General features: G+C 39.8%; 1 protein-coding gene across 1 annotated transcript; it reads left to right on the top strand.

The window, feature by feature from the left end:
* Positions 1 to 404: 404 nt before the first annotated feature.
* Positions 405 to 14,659, top strand: LOC114308805 (pleiotropic drug resistance protein 2-like). Its single transcript, XM_082905815.1, has 19 exons — positions 405 to 778; positions 3,567 to 3,687; positions 4,098 to 4,186; positions 4,557 to 4,641; positions 4,773 to 5,063; positions 5,150 to 5,240; positions 9,832 to 10,732; positions 10,842 to 11,106; positions 11,204 to 11,357; positions 11,464 to 11,547; positions 11,648 to 11,793; positions 12,027 to 12,359; positions 12,451 to 12,741; positions 12,829 to 12,910; positions 13,007 to 13,142; positions 13,251 to 13,478; positions 13,643 to 13,814; positions 13,923 to 14,177; positions 14,332 to 14,659. Exons 1-19 carry the CDS (start codon positions 405 to 407, stop codon positions 14,599 to 14,601), a joined length of 4,368 nt encoding a protein of 1,455 aa, XP_082761941.1. The 3' UTR covers positions 14,602 to 14,659.
* Positions 14,660 to 16,875: the final 2,216 nt, after the last annotated feature.

The raw sequence follows: 16,875 nt of genomic DNA, 5'->3' as shown, positions 1-16,875 counted from the left end.
CCTCCATTTCCAAACGTCTCCGAATATAAAATTTTGCAATTCTACAATCCTATTTGACCAGAATAAAATACACAACATTAAAAGGTTTTGTAGACAGAAAAAAAATATTCTTTTTTAAATGCAACCCCCATCTCCTCCAATATATAAATCCTCTAACCAACTACTTCTCTTCCAAGCTACCTGACCACAGTTTCTCATTTCCAAACACATTACAAAAAATCTCCTCCAATATATATAAAGCCTCTAACCAACTACTTCTCTTCCAAACTACGTGACCACAGTTTCTCATTTCCAAACACATTACAAAAAAAAAAAAAAAAAAACATTACAAATTGAGTTCGGTCTATCTGTGGAGGTGAGATATATAAGTGCAGTTTTGAATATTTGAGTGAATTTTCTTTGAAATGGCTGCCCCATTCGCGGCAGATGAATTGGTGAGAGCGGCGAGTAGTAGGGCGAGTAGGAGCTGGAAGTCTGGGAGTATAAGGGAGGTATGGCAGGGATCATCGGAGGTGTTCGAGGGAAACAGTACGAGGCGGCAGGAGGTGGATGATGAGGAGGAGTTGAAATGGGCTGCCATTGAGAGGTTGCCGACTTATGATCGGGTGAGGAGAGGGATGTTACTGCAGGTGACGAGCAATGGTAGAGTCATTCGGAATGAGGTTGATATGACTAACCTTGATACTCAAGATAAGAAGCAGCTCATGGAGAGCATTCTTAGAGTTGTTGAAGATGACAATGAGAAGTTTCTTAATCGCCTCCGAGATCGTACCGACAGGTTTTTTTTTTTTTTTATCTCTCTCTATTTAATTCAAGTTTGACAGGATTTGAAAATGAATTAGCGTTTGGTTGATGAGAAAATGATGGAAAAGGATAAGAAAGTGATAGTTTGGATTGGATCATAGTTTGTTTAAACGGATTAGTGAAAAAGAAGAAACGAGTTGGTCTTAACTTGTCAAATAAGTTAAAATTTTGAAATCTCCTTGAATCAACTCAATTAAATAAACCAATCACACTTAAGTTTGACCCCACACACACAAACACACAAAAAAAAATGCAAAGTATGACGGAGTTATCAATAAATTTAAGTAATCAAATATGTAATTAAATATGTAAATTTGTATAAACACAAATATGAATAAAGAAATAAAAAAAAATTAAAAATATATATTGATATATCATTAAAATAAATATTAATTTATATATTATTATTTTCACAAACTCGGTTTTATTAATAATAGTCAAATGAACATCATACACTTATAAAAGTGTATAAATAAAACATAATTGCAATTGATCCAAAAAAAAATCATGAATCTTATATTCATTTTTAGGGTTGAGCATGGTTCTGATTGGTTTAGATTAAGATAAAATCAGGATCAATCTGTTATTTACAGTTTGTGAAAAATTAAAACCAATTCAATCCGTTTAAATCGTGGAACCAATTCGTTTAAACATGGATTGGATCAATTTAGGACTATGGATTCATATAATTAAATAATAAAAAATATATAGAATATTTTAATTTTATAAAAATATAAACATAGCATTAAACAAAAGTAACAAACAAAAGCAACAAACAAAAGCAATAAAACTGAATACACATTACACAAAGCAGAGTTCTCCTCTGTATTAAAACTAAACATAGCATCAAACAAAAATAATAATAAAACTGGTTTTAAACAAACAAAAGCAACAAAACTCCATGAACAAAAGCAACAAACAAACAAAAGCATAGCACTAGCAACATAGAATAAGGGTTTAGCTTTTATTAGGGGTGTAATTTTGGTCCATGGCCCGTGGGTGGCCCGAAGCCCGTCCACGGCCCGAGGTGGGCCTGGCCCGTTTAGGCCCAAGCCCAAGACCAGTCCGAGGCCTTGGGCCAAGGCCTGGGCCATCGTTTTGAAGCCCGGCCCATCGACCCGTTCAAGGCCCGCCCAAAAGCCCGGCCGGAGCCCAAGGTCCAATATTATTTTTAATGAAAATAAATAAATTTTTGGTGAAAAAAATTTAAGAAAAAATTAAAAAATTGTTTAGGCCCGCCCAGGCCCAAGCCCAAGCCCAAGGGCCCGACCCACTGGCCTTCCCAGAGCCCGAATATCCTTAGGCTTGGGCCTAGTTTTCTAGCCCGATATTTTGACGGGAACCCGCAAGGCCCGACATGGGATGGGCCGGGCCAAAATTACACCCCTAGCTTTTATATGGAATAAGAAATGATATTATGTGGGAGGGGTCTATAGTATAAATATAGACTATTTGTATACGGCCCGGATCGATTCTAATCCGAAACCATAGAGTTCAATTCGGAACCGATCCGTGGCTTATGAATTTTTGAATTTCCAATCACGGATTCAAAAAACTAATCCAAACCTACCGAATTGAACTGAACCGGATCGACCCGTCCAAGCCCGGCCCATCGACCCGTTTAAGGCCCGCCCAAAAGCCCGGCCCGAGCCCAAGGTCCAATATTATTTTTAATGAAAAATAATAAATTTTTGGTGAAAAAAATTTAAAAAAAAATTAAAAAATTGTTTAGGCCCGCCCAAGCCCAAGGGCCCGACCCACTGGCCTTCCCAGAGCCCGAATATCCTTGGGCTTGGGCTTAGTTTTCTGGCCCGATATTTTGACGGGAACCCGCAAGGCCCGACATGGGATGGGCCGGGCCAAAATTACACCCCTAGCTTTTATATGGAATAAGAAATGATATTATGTGGGAGGGGTCTATAGTATAAATATAGACTATTTGTATACGGCCCGGATCGATTCTAATCCGAAACCATAGAGTTCAATTCGGAACCGATCCGTGGCTTATGAATTTTTGAATTTCCAATCACGGATTCAAAAAACTAATCCAAACCTACCGAATTGAACTGAACCGGATCGACCCGTCCAAGCCCGGCCCATCGACCCGTTCAAGGCCCGCCCAAAAGCCCGGCCCGAGCCCAAGGTCCAATATTATTTTTAATGAAAAATAATAAATTTTTGGTGAAAAAAATTTTAAAAAAAATTAAAAAATTGTTTAGGCTCGCCCAAGCCCAAGGGCCCGACCCACTGGCCTTCCCAGAGCCCGAATATCCTTGGGCTTGGGCCTAGTTTTCTGGCCTGATATTTTGACGGGAACCCGCAAGGCCCGACATGGGATGGGCCGGGCCAAAATTACACCCCTAGCTTTTATATGGAATAAGAAATGATATTATGTGGGAGGGGTCTATAGTATAAATATAGACTATTTGTATACGGCCCGGATCGATTCTAATCCGAAACCATAGAGTTCAATTCGGAACCGATCCGTGGCTTATGAATTTTTGAATTTCCAATCACGGATTCAAAAACCTAATCCAAACCTACCGAATTGAACTGAACCGGATCAAATTACAAATTATACAATTTCTTCCTCAACCCTATTCATTTTGAAGACAAGAAAATTTTCATTTTATTCATACATTTTGAAAGTATAAGAACAAAATTTGACAACATCCATAAGTGGTGACTTGCTCTACTTCTATTTTTACTTTTTTATTTATTTTATTGAAGTTAAATTGAGTGTTGGGTTTGGATGAAAACAGAGTGGGAATAGAAATTCCAAAGATTGAAGTGAGGTTCCAGAATTTATCAGTGGCAGGAGATGCCTATGTTGGGTCTAGAGCTCTTCCAACTCTCCTCAATTCCACCATGAATGCTATTGAGGTACTACTACATTCCTCTTCTGTTTCTCACACTCATTTTTGTTTGTTTGTTTTTTTTTTTTTTTTTCCCCATATGAATTCAGTCAGATTCACACTTTGTTCAACTTCAAGATGCAATTCAAATTACTCTTTGATGTCTTGTGAATTTTGAAATGGCTGTTTGGGTATAAAAAAATAAAGAAAATAAAAATAAAAAAAAGCACAGAGTTTTGTTCTTAGTTTACAATTTCACAGAAATTATCACCAAAAGCACATGTAAAATTCAAATATCTGCTGTGTGGATTGAAAACTATGCAGAAAATTTGCTTATTTTCTCTTAAAAAACTTTCTATGAGTGTAGTGTATCATCTTAAATTTAATAATGTGATATCTGAAGATTGTTCTCTTTATGTTGAATTGTAATGTGAGTAGGGAATCATTGGAATTGTTGGGCTTTCTCGATCTAAGAAAAGGGTTGTCAAGATACTTCACGATGTCAATGGAATCATAAAACCATCCAGGTTGGTTCATGAATTCCTCAAGTTTAGATTAATGCTACTTGATTGATTGATCTACTGGAAACTAGAAAGTTTTGGTCTCCAAAAATATAATCCAAATGCCTTCATTATATTTTTTTTCTTTGTGATTTTAGAAATGAACACAATATAAAATTCAAAACACCTATAGTTTTCATTTTGTGCTAAAACAGTTTTTGAAATTTTTCTAGAAAATGGGTTGTTTCTAAAAAAAAATTATCAAAAGATTTTTTGCCAAACAAGTTTCTATGCTTTCGAGAAAATGAAAATAGAAAATAAAAAACTAAAGCACAACCAACTAGACATTTTCTCGAATATCCTTCAATCATTAAATGATTATTTTTTTGTTTGTCAGGATGACACTGCTTCTTGGGCCACCTGGCTCCGGAAAAACGACATTGCTAAAGGCACTCACAGGGAAATCTGATGACAATCTAAAGGTTTGTCATGCTCTCTAAATTCTCCCATTTGTTTCTCTCCCCAATTTTCTGTTTTGTTCCATGTATTTGTTTTCCTACATGGTATTTTTTTCAACATATTGATAATTTTATTATATTGGGATTGTGGACAGATATCTGGAAAAGTCACCTACTGTGGTAGAGAGTTTAAGGAATTTGTTCCACAGAGAACGAGTGCTTATATCAGCCAGCACGATCTTCACTATGGTGAAATGACTGTTCGCGAGACATTAGATTTCTCTGGACGTTGCTTGGGAGTTGGAATGAGGTATGAAATGCTGGTAGAGTTGTCAAGACGAGAGAAAGAAGCAGGTATTAAGCCCGACCCTGAGATCGATGCGTTCATGAAAGCCACAGCTGTGTCTGGCCAAGAAACCAGTTTGATTACAGAATATGTTCTCAAGGTCTGTTGCTTCCATAATTACATTGTCAAGCTTGTATATTATGTTCTCTTATTTGACAAGGCTAAAATCTTATCATCCTTTAACAGATACTTGGATTGTATATTTGTGCTGATATTATGGTGGGTGATAACATGAGAAGAGGCATTTCTGGTGGACAAAAGAAGCGTGTCACTACCGGTATGTGTAAACTCAATAAAGAGTTTTGATAAATGTTATAGAAAGAAATTCATGGATGGATATTGATCCTTGCCATTTCCTAGACTGGATGAAGATTTCTATTTTATTTCATAAGGTTGCAACTCGACATCAAAATCTAAAAGCAACAGTCTACAACTACTACAACAATATAAGTTCTAAATTTTTTCTTATGCATTTTTAAATTTAAAATAAAGATATGTTGAGGTTAATCTTTCGTGACCATTGATCATGAAATCAAGATTTTAAACCCAAAGTGGGCTATGTGTGCTATGGTCTCAAAAACAAAGAAGTTCAATAAATTTTTCCTCAAGAGGGCACAAATCATCCTTTTGTGTATTTTAACTATGTAACTATTTTATAATATTCTAACTGGAACTTCAGGATATGTATCTTGTGGTTTAGGTCAAACTCATCCTATTATGTTTTTACTTCATATCTGTTAGTGCATTATATTGTTAGTGTATTCTATGTTGTTATTAGCTGTAAAGTGTGTCCTACCTGATCATGATGTCTTTGCTTTCGGTTGCTTTTGGGTGCATTGTTTGTAAACTTTCTCCTTTATAAGGAGCTCCTGAACCATTGTACAAAACACATTCAATACATAAATCAATATACATAATTCATCAATACAATTTATTCTCTCCTTCTCTCTCTATCAATTTATCTTACATGGTATCAGAGCTAGGTTAAGAACTTAGTAATTTCGCTTCACCGGCGGGCGGCAACTTCGCCTTGGCCGCCCGCCGGACAAACCCAAAAATCTCTAATTTCTTCTTCAATGGCAGATTCTTCAACAAGACTTCACCACCGCAGCACCAGATCCGATCACAACCGTTGGATCCCACTTTTCCTCTCATCAATCCAAACCCTTCTCTGGACCCTTCTCTGGACCCTCGGATTAACTTTCTTTGTGCTGCCTTTCTGAATCAGAGATGCCTCTGAGCTCTGTCGATGGACAGGGAGGCTAACCTGCCCGCCTCGCTATCTCCATCACCATCCACGAAGAGCAATCTCGTCCGTCGGGTCAACCCCGACTCCAATCTATCCCGTTCCTTCACCTCAACATCGTCGTCTTCTTCGTCCCTTTCGTCATCTTCTACCTCAGGCTTCGTCCGGAATGTTCAAGCTGCCTTCAAGCGCCACCGTCCTCTCAACACAATGCAGTCGAATAACCTTAGGCCAAGGCGTTTATTGGTTCCTCAAAGAGAAACATCAAAAAATCACAACATCAAATCCGGGTCCTGCACTTGACCTCACGAAGACCCAAGATGAGCTTTTTGGGAGTCAAGGTCTCAGAGTTGGGGATTACAATTCACAGGCAGTGAATACAGTTCCTGTTGTAAACGAAAATCAAGTAGACTCGTCAATCACACCACCTTCGATGACTGGCACCGTTACACATACACATGAAGAAAGTATTAAACCTTTTGATGTTCAGAGAGATCAACCCAGATCATTTGTTGATTACAAAAGCAATGATATAGATGCTTCATCGCTTGTAGAACCTCAACACTTTCCTTTGGTTGATAGTCAGAAGAAGATCCAGTTTTCATTGGGAAATAATGGCAGACCTTGTGGGGCTGACGATCAAATGGCCACCAACAGACACCATTGGAGGAGCAGAGAGAAGAAGAAACCAGGGAGCCCCAACTTGCAGACTCAGATAATACCCAGATCACTGTGGGTCAGGTGGTGGTGCAGTGGGTGGTTGTGATCTACTGAGAGCTTCCATGATACAGAGAGATCCATCTGACTTGAGAGGCATTACAGACAAGGGTGAGTGAAAGCCACCATTTTCTCCAACCCCATAACAGATTGCAGCGCTGTTGAGGTGTGAAGAAGATCAAGCTCTTCGCCACCTGCTTCGTCCTTTCCGGCCAGCGTGACACCTCCATCCGCCGCCGCACTCACGTCGTGCCGGACTTCACTATGTTGCTCCAACATGCTGCACCACTACTCGAAGCTTCCTCCGCCATGGCGAGTGGAAATGATGAAAACATTTTTTTTTTTTTTTCACAGATGACAGAAAAGACATCTTGAGAAACTATACTCGAAGCATACATATTGATACACATTCACACACCCAAGAGGGACACCCAGCAGATGCATACACGCTGAACACATACACACACAAGCTCCACCTCCCTCCCTCTCGGCATGCACAACACCACCACCACTACCATGCATACACACACACCGAACCCAGCTCTCTTCTCTCTCTAGCTTCCTCGGTTTCTCTCTCCTTTTCCACCCTCTCTTTTCCTTTCTTTTTCTTTTACTAATCTTTACCTCCACCCACCGAACCCAGCTCTCTTCTCTCTCTAGATTCCTCGGTTTCTCTCTCCTTTTACGCCCTCTCTTTTCCGTTCTTTTTCTTTTACTAATCTTTACCTCCACTGGCCGACATGCACCTGCATAAAGAGACCCCTTTTCTTTTTTTTTATTCTTCAAACAACACCACGTTCCCACCACCCCCATTCTAATATATTCTACCATCTTATCCTACACCATATCCACTCACAGATTCACACACCATCCCTAATTTTTCAAACCGTTCTTTTATTTTTTATCTTTTCTTTTTAAACATTACCCCACCGCCCATGCCAACTTTCCTTCCCCTTTTGCACCCCCTTTTCCCTTTCTTTATTTTATTTTATCTTCCATTTTACATTAAAAAAAAAAAAAAAAAAAAAAACAGACGAAGAAGACGAACTGCACACCAAACTCATTTTATTCATATCAGGGGATCAACCCCGATCACAATTTTACAAAAAAAAAAAAAAAAAAAAAAAACCACACCCACAGCGGGATTTTTTCTTCTCTACTCTACTGCAGGTCTCTTCTTCTTGCTTTTCTCTTGGGTATCCCTTCCCGGCGCTGCATCCATCCTTCCCACGCCGCCGAGCACGTTCACTCCTCCCTGCTCCTCCACTGCAGCATATGGCGGCCCTCCAAATCGGAACATCACGGTGGCCTTCCGCTTCAGCTCCTTGTTTTCTGCCCTTAGCACGCTTATCTCTGCTCGCGCATCCTTATACATGCGTTGGAGCAGAGCCAGCTGGGAGTTTAATTGCTGCACCTCATTTGTCCTACTCTGCAGGCGGTGCGACAGGTTTGTGACCGCCGTCATGGACTCCACACATGCCTTCAAAGTATACTGATTCGCCTCCACATCCGTTTGCACTGCCATTTTTTGCTCCACCGACTGCATCGGAAAGTTCAACGGAGCAAACCCAGTGGTGTTTGGTTGAGGTTCACGGGACACCGCCCCCGTTATCTCTCTTGTTGACTCGTTAAGATCGGGAAAGAGAGTAAGCAGACTCCGGGAAGACGAGGCCATTTTCTGGGCAACAGAGTATTACAGACTATCTCTCGCAACAGAGTGTTACAGACTCTCTCTCTCAGCACAACGAAGAGTTTTTCAGAGAAATTCGCAGGTTTCTTGTCTCAGCCTCTGCCTCAGCCTCAGGTTCAGTCTTGGTTATATAGCCGAGGCAGCCACGCGCATCACGCGCCTCTTGACGCCGACAAACTGGCACGCCTTTTCATGGCACATCTTTTGATAAAGTGGGCACGCCTTTTGAGGGTACGACTTTTGAGGGCTTGATATATATCTACATGTATATTTTTTGGGCAGCCTATCTACACACTCATACAGTGTCTACTACAACTGTCAGCTTTATCAATCCCTTTTCAACCTCAAATAGGTTTCTATCTTCACACCTATTTGAGTTTGAGGGGGGGTTATACACAGTATCATGTATAAGTCGCTCATGGCGCACTCCCTAAGTCGCCCCCTTGGTGCACCACCACAACCTTTTTACAACGGTCCGACATGACCCCGTAAACTGTCCTGCTACATCGGTCCGACATGACCCCGTAAACTGTCTTCTACAACGGTCCGACATGACCCCGTAAACTGTCCTGCTACAACGGTCCGGCATGACCCCGTAAACTGTCCCGACATTGATTCCGGTCAGCTTTTACAACGGTCCAACATGACCCCGTAAACTGTCTTCTACATCGGTCCGACATGACCCCATAAACTGTCTTCTACATCGGTCTGACACGACCACACAGTGTCTGCTACAACGGTCCGACATGACCCCGTAAACTGTCTTCTACACCGGTCCGACATGACCCCATAAACTGTCTGCCATAACCATACAGTCTTCTACAACGGTCTGACACGACCATACAGTGTCTCCTATCCTATTTTATTTGTCAGTTTATTTTTCTATTTTGTTACTCTCTTCAAACTCAAGTTGGTTTGTGCCTATCCTCCTTGAGTTTGAGGGGGGCTGTTAGTGCATTATATTGTTAGTGTATTCTATGTTGTTATTAGCTGTAAAGTGTGTCCTAGCTGATCATGATGTCTTTGCTTTCGGTTGCTTTTGGGTGCATTGTTTGTAAACTTTCTCCTTTATAAGGAGCTCCTGAACCATTGTACAAAACACATTCAATACATAAATCAATATACATAATTCATCAATACAATTTATTCTCTCCTTCTCTCTCTATCAATTTATCTTACAATATCTATTTTCTGAATGTTCTGTCCTGAATGCAGGAGAAATGTTGGTTGGACCAGCAAAAGCGTTTTTCATGGATGAAATATCGACAGGGCTGGACAGTTCCACCACTTTACAGATTGTTAAGTTCATGAGGCAAATGGTTCATACAATGGATGTGACCATGGTCATCTCACTATTGCAGCCAGCACCTGAGACATTTAATCTCTTTGATGACATTATCCTACTTTCAGAAGGCCAGATTGTGTATCAAGGTCCACGCGAGAATGTTCTTGAGTTCTTTGAATATATGGGATTCAAATGCCCTGAAAGGAAAGGAATTGCAGATTTTCTCCAAGAAGTGACTTCCAAGAAAGACCAAGAACAATATTGGTTAAAAAAGAACCAACCTTACAGATATGTCTCGGTGAATGACTTTGCACAGGCCTTCAACTCTTTCCACATTGGGCAAAAGATGTCTGAAGACCTTAGAATTCCTTATGACAAGTCCAAAGCCCACCCTGCTGCATTGGTGACAGAAAGTTATGGCATCTCCAATCTGGAACTCTTCAAGGCATGTTTCTCGAGGGAGTGGCTACTGATGAAGCGCAACTCTTTTGTATACATATTCAAAACTATTCAGATAACAATCATGGCCACAATTGCAACGACAGTTTTCTTAAGAACAGAGATGAAAACTGGAACGGTAGAAGGTGCTTCGAAGTATTTCGGAGCATTGATTTTCAGTCTTATTAATATAATGTTCAATGGGATGGCGGAGCTTCCAATGACAGTTTTCAGGCTTCCCGTGTTCTTTAAACAGAGGGATAGCTTGTTTTTCCCTGCATGGGCTTTTAGCTTGCCAATTTGGCTCCTCCGAATTCCCGTGTCATTCATGGAATCTGCGATATGGATCGTACTTACCTATTACACAATTGGGTTTGCACCGTCTTTTACTAGGTAAGTTGAAGTTCTTTTACAACATCTTAAGATTTGTTTTATTGGCTTGACAATCACTGGACTCCGAAAGCTAATTTTCTTTTTTTTGACATATCTTCAAAATGTTCAGGTTTCTCAAACAGTTTCTGGCCTTCTTCAGTGTACATCAGACGGCTCTCTCTCTCTTCCGATTCCTTGCGGGTGCTGGAAGAACCCCGGTTGTTGCAAACACAATGGGTTCCTTCACCTTGCTATTGGTTTTCGTGCTTGGAGGCTTCGTTGTTTCAAAAAATGACATTAAACCATGGATGATATGGGGCTACTATGTTTCTCCTATGATGTATGGACAAAATGCCATTGCGATAAATGAATTTCTCGATAAAAGATGGAACACTGTAAGTACTTCTCTTAACTCTTTGTAATAATTCAACATTTATTTTCCAGTAGGACAATATACGAGCTTATTTAATTTTATATTTTTTCTTGGAACAGCCCATTATTGGCGGTCTCGAGCCTACAATTGGAAAGATTATTCTCAAGGGTTTCTACCAGGAGGAATATTGGTACTGGATTTGTATTGGAGCGCTTCTTGCTTATTCACTGCTTTTTAATGGTCTTTTCATTGCTGCACTGACGTACTTAAATCGTAAGTCTACATTTCTTGCATATTCATTCTGTGTTGTTTATGTTGTTGCAAAAGAATTCATATTCTGATCTTTTCCATTTTTCTTGTTAAACAAATTGTATCTCAGCTTTTGGAGATTCTAAGGCTGTAATTTCAGAAGAGGAAGATGATCAAAACAATAGTAGGCGGCAACTGGCATCCAACGGTGAAAGTTCGTGGCTTTGAGTTTTGCATCTTGCAAACCCTAATTTGGTAATTCACCATTCATTCTGTTTTCTTGCTCAACTAATTCAACTCATGGGTAATTACAGGTATTGATTTGGCTGTAAGAAATCCTCAAGGGAGCGCCAGGTCAATTGTAAATGGAGCAGATCAAGCTAAAAGAGGAATGGTTTTGCCTTTCGAGCCCCTTTCACTTACATTTGACCATGTGAATTACTATGTGGATATGCCTGCAGTAAGTCTCTGCAACCCAGAGATTCATATTTTGAGAATATGATAACATAACACAAAATTTCCAAAGGAAAATTAAAAATTGACATGAATTTAAGTAATACTAATTTGTTTGCACTTTTGGTTGTAATTAGAAAATATTTCAATTCAACTTTTTGCTATTTAAATAAGTTTATCAATATTTTTAAAGTTCCAATCCATCATGTAGCAAAATTAAAAGTAGGTTCTCTATATCAGGAAATGAAGAGTCAGGGAATCGAAGAAAATCGTCTGCGATTGTTACGGGATGTCAGTGGTGCTTTCAGGCCTGGTATTCTAACAGCACTAGTTGGTGTCAGTGGTGCTGGAAAGACCACATTGATGGATGTGTTAGCGGGGAGAAAGACCGGAGGGTATATTGAAGGAAACATAAGCATTTCTGGTTACCCAAAGAATCAAGAAACTTTTGCTCGAGTCAGTGGTTATTGTGAACAGAATGACATCCATTCACCATTTTTTACTGTCCATGAATCTCTCTTATACTCTGCCTGGCTGCGTCTTTCTAAGGATGTGAAGACAGAAACAAAACAGGTATGTAACTGAATTGCTTGAGTGTGTGCCACTATGAGATTTCAATGTGGTCTATATTAATGCGAAATTTTTTGTTTCTTTATTATGGTAGATGTTTGTGGCAGAAGTTATGGATCTTGTTGAGCTCAATACCTTGAAAAATGCTCTAGTTGGACTTCCAGGAGTAAATGGTCTTTCAACTGAACAGCGAAAGAGGCTCACCATTGCTGTTGAGTTGGTTGCTAATCCCTCCATCATCTTTATGGATGAGCCCACATCAGGCCTTGACGCAAGAGCTGCTGCAATTGTCATGCGTACTGTGAGGAACACGGTGGACACAGGGCGAACTGTCGTCTGCACCATTCATCAACCGAGCATAGATATCTTTGAAGCTTTCGATGAGGTATGAACTCGATTTTATTTTTTCTGCAAATGAACATCATCGTCTCTTTGTGCTTTCTGATTGACATTAATATTTTCTTCCTTGCAGCTTCTATTGATGAAGAGAGGAGGGAATGTGATATATGCTGGACCTCTCGGTCGCCATTCTCACAAACTTGTTGAATATTTTGACTTCAGTTTTCATTTTCCTCCATAGCTAGTTTCTAAAGAGTCATCTATTATCAATTTGAAAGTTCGAAATATGATGAATCAATACCTTCTCCTGAAGGCTGTTCCGGGGGTTCCTAAGATTGCAGAGGGTTACAATCCAGCTACTTGGATGTTGGACGTCAGCTCTACTTCAGTTGAGGCACAACTTGATGTTGACTTTGCAGAAATTTATGCCAATTCTGGCCTCTACCAGTATGTTTATAGACAGTACTGAGTCCTTTACACTTTATCACTGTCTCTCTCTCTCTCTCTCTCGTTTTCCGAGTGTGTGCTGATATTTCTCATGATTTTCTTTTCCAGGAGAAATCAGGAACTTATCAAGGAACAAAGCACTCCAGCACCAGGTACCAATGACCTCTACTTCCCTACCAAATACTCGCAATCCTTCCTAACTCAATGCTTGGCTTGCTTCTGGAAACAACACTGGTCATACTGGAGGAACTCACAGTACAATGCTATCAGATTCTTCATGACAATTGTCATCGGTATTATTTTTGGTGTTATCTTCTTGGGCAAAGGAAGCAAAATGTAAGTCTATAATTTTGGCATTTACACTCTAATTATCACATTTGTGGTAATTATTATTATTATTATTATTATTATTATTATTATTATTATTATTATTATTATTATTATTATCAATTGACGTCAATACAAACACGAAGATCAATTGTATAATTTTTGGTCAACAGACACCAACAACAAGACTTGCTTAATCTGCTTGGAGCTACCTATTCTGCTGTCCTTTTCCTTGGAGCCTCCAATGCTAATGCGGTGCAAATTGTTGTAGCAGTTGAGAGAACAGTATTTTACCGTGAAAGGGCAGTTGGGATGTATTCAGAGTTGCCTTACGCATTTGCTCAGGTAAAGGATAAAAGACATTACATCACATTTCTCTCTTCTTTTCGCTAAGAAGAATGTGTATATATGGTCTCCCACATCCAATATTTACACGGTACTTTTCTATTTCAGGTTGCCATAGAAACAATTTATGTTGTAATTCAGACCTTTATCTATGCTCTTCTCCTTTACTCGATGATTGGCTTTGAATGGACAGCAGTCAAGTTCTTCTATTTCTACTACTTCATATTCATGTGCTTTACCTACTTCTCCATGTATGGAATGATGGTTGTGGCTTTGACTCCTAACCATCAAATTGCGGCTATTGTCATGTCCTTCTTCTTCAGTTTTTGGAACTTGTTCTCTGGTTTCCTCATCCCCAGGCCGGTATGTATCTATAACGTGAAATACTACTTTCAGCGTCACATATATACCTGTATGAGGAGTTTTGTTACTGTTTTTGTCATACCACATATATCTTTTTACTTGAAATCATGTCATTATTATCATAATTATGACACTTGTGCTCTAATCATTGCAGCTTATCCCAATATGGTGGAGGTGGTACTATTGGTGTTCTCCAGTTGCCTGGACAATCTATGGCATTTTCACATCACAAGTGGGTGACAAGACCAGTCCTCTTACTTTGACTGATGGATCAGGCACTACAGTGAAGGAATTCCTTAAAAGCAGCATGGGTTTTGATTATGACTTCCTCATTCCTGTAGTATTTGCGCATGTTGGTTGGGTCCTCCTCTTCTTCTTCGTCTTTGGTTATGGCATCAAGTTCCTCAACTTCCAAAGGAGATAGAGAAACTTCATTCTACTCTGAACACTGTATTAGAATTTTTAGATATTATTTCAAAGATGAGTGCTGTAGGAGAGGGTTCAAGAAAGGAGTTGGAAAATTCGAAGATCTTAGAAGATCCTTGAAGAACAACTTCGAATTCTCTAGAATATGATGAGAGGCTTAGATTCTTCAATAACCTCAACTTAGGAACACGACAACAAAGGAGATGATGGAGATAAGAGATTGGGTGAAGAAGAAGGCAAAATGGCTAGAGAGAGAATAATGGCAAGGCTCTCCCAGGGATCTCCCACTTTCACTCTCAAGGTTGATAATGGAGAAGGGAAATTAGTTCTTTCCCAAGAGTTAAAAATCTCCAAAATCCATCCCTTGTAAAGCTATGGGTGGGTGCTATTTATAGGCACCTCATGATGTAGGATGGAGCCCATGTGCAAGGCACATGGGGGATATTCTCTCTAACCACCTTGTCCGAGGGGGTGACCTCTCCGAGGAGGTGACTTCTCCGAGGAGGTGACCTCTCCGAGGAGGTGACTTCTCCGAGGAGGTGACTTCTCCGAGGATGAGAAAACCCCGAAGAGGAGATCAATCCCTCGGCGAACCCTTCTTCTTAGCCACACCTAACCAATGATCCCCAATCATCCCAAAGGGTCAGGGGTAGTCCCAGAGGACGTCCTGCCGCAAAATATTGCCGAGTCTCATGGACCCCCCGGGGTCGTGCCACCTCGACCCGGGTATAGGCTAGTTTAACCGAAGAGTGAATTTATCTCCACTCACCGTCCTCGAGATCGGGTCCTTTGTTCGAACTCCATTACGCCCATGGTTCTGGTGCGTAGATCCCGGAAAGCTCCGAGCCCGCAAGTGTTCTGGGACTCATTAACGGAGCGACTTCTAGATTGCGTCTGAATCCGTTCGAAGCCAAGTGTTTCGGACCTCTAGGTTCGTGGATCCGAACCCTTTCGAGTCCGAGTGCCTCGGATCTCTAGGCTTGCTTAATACCCTTTCGAGTCCGGGCCCGAGCAAGTCTCTAGGTTCGTGGATCCGAACCCTTTCGAGGCTTAGAGCTATTCAGCCCGTTTGACGGCGATAAATCCAAGCCCACCATTCTTGGACTTGCGATAAATTCGGGCCTACTAATCTTGGGCTATTGGGCCTAAATAATTTAGTGGGCTTAAATTAGCTCCTCTTACATTTGCCCCTTGCGTGTATGAGAAATTGTAATTTTCTCGGACATGCATAATTTCACCTCATCAGCCATGCTTCACATCATGTCTTCGAGAATATTTGGCCTTGATAAAATCTATGGATAAAAACTGAGGACTCACTGTAAATTACAGAGAAAATTGACAACTAATATTATTATTATTATTTTTTTTTTGGAACTTTTTTTTTTTTTTTTTTTTTTTTTTTTTTTTTTTTTTGGAAAGAAAATCAAAACTTGAATTGTTTAATGCCCCACCAAACCAACCTGGACATGTAATTCATACAGCAACAACTAAATTGCCAAAGAAAATAATAATAATAATAATTTTTTTTATTTTATTTTATTTTTTTATTTTATATATATATATATATATATATATTTTTTTTTTTTCGAGAATAAACAAATCAGAAAGCTGACCCCCCTTTTTTTTACAATATATAAACATATTGCTTTTTTTTTAGACATTCTCTCTCCAGAGACTTCAAACCCAAAAAATGATTTTTCCATTGGAAAACAAACAGGTCCTATATCATGATGACCCATGTGATTTCTCTCTCTACAAAAGTGGAAACCCACTTTTTTTTTTTTTTTTTTTTTTTAATTGGAAAACCGTGAACTGGGATATGCCATGTATCACACCCCTTTTTTTATTCTATTCAAAGATAAGAATAGCAACCCTAATCAATGTAGCCTCTCTTTTCTTTATTTTTTTGTTTTGTTGCACAGCGGCGCCTCTCTCTCTAGATCGAGAGACCAACCCAGCACTTCTTTTTTTTTTTTCTTTAACAAATCAGAGGCTAATGTTGTGCGCTCCTTCAACAAACCAGAGGCTCTATTTACCATCGGTGCTTTACTTCAATTTAATGATGCAGTCCCGCAGAGATCCAGGCCCACCGTAGCTCTGTTCTGCAATGACAGAGGCCGACACCAACTCCTTGCATACACGGCATCTCTTTTATTTATTTATTTTCTTTTCTGTGCTTCATCTTCCTTAAGAAAATAATAATCTAAACTTCACTCCTCTTTTTGCAGCAGAGTTTCGTTTTGCCTCTACAACAACAACGGGCTATCCTTGC

Source organism: Camellia sinensis, chromosome 14 (assembly GCF_055761805.1).
Source record: "Camellia sinensis isolate YWXY chromosome 14, ASM5576180v1, whole genome shotgun sequence".
In the NCBI taxonomy this organism is placed as follows: Eukaryota; Viridiplantae; Streptophyta; class Magnoliopsida; order Ericales; family Theaceae; genus Camellia; species Camellia sinensis.
The sequence above is the reverse complement of the archived record's forward strand: the minus strand, read 5'-3'. Positions and strand labels throughout refer to the sequence as shown.

Excerpts from the sequence above, each read along its gene's own strand:
- LOC114308805 (XM_082905815.1), top strand. The coding sequence starts at position 405 with ATGGCTGCCCCATTCGCGGCAGATGAATTGGTGAGAGCGGCGAGTAGT. Across the intron at positions 3,688-4,097 it reads CCACCATGAATGCTATTGAG|GGAATCATTGGAATTGTTGG; the intron begins GTACTACTACAT and ends TAATGTGAGTAG. Across the intron at positions 12,360-12,450 it reads TGAAGACAGAAACAAAACAG|ATGTTTGTGGCAGAAGTTAT; the intron begins GTATGTAACTGA and ends TTATTATGGTAG.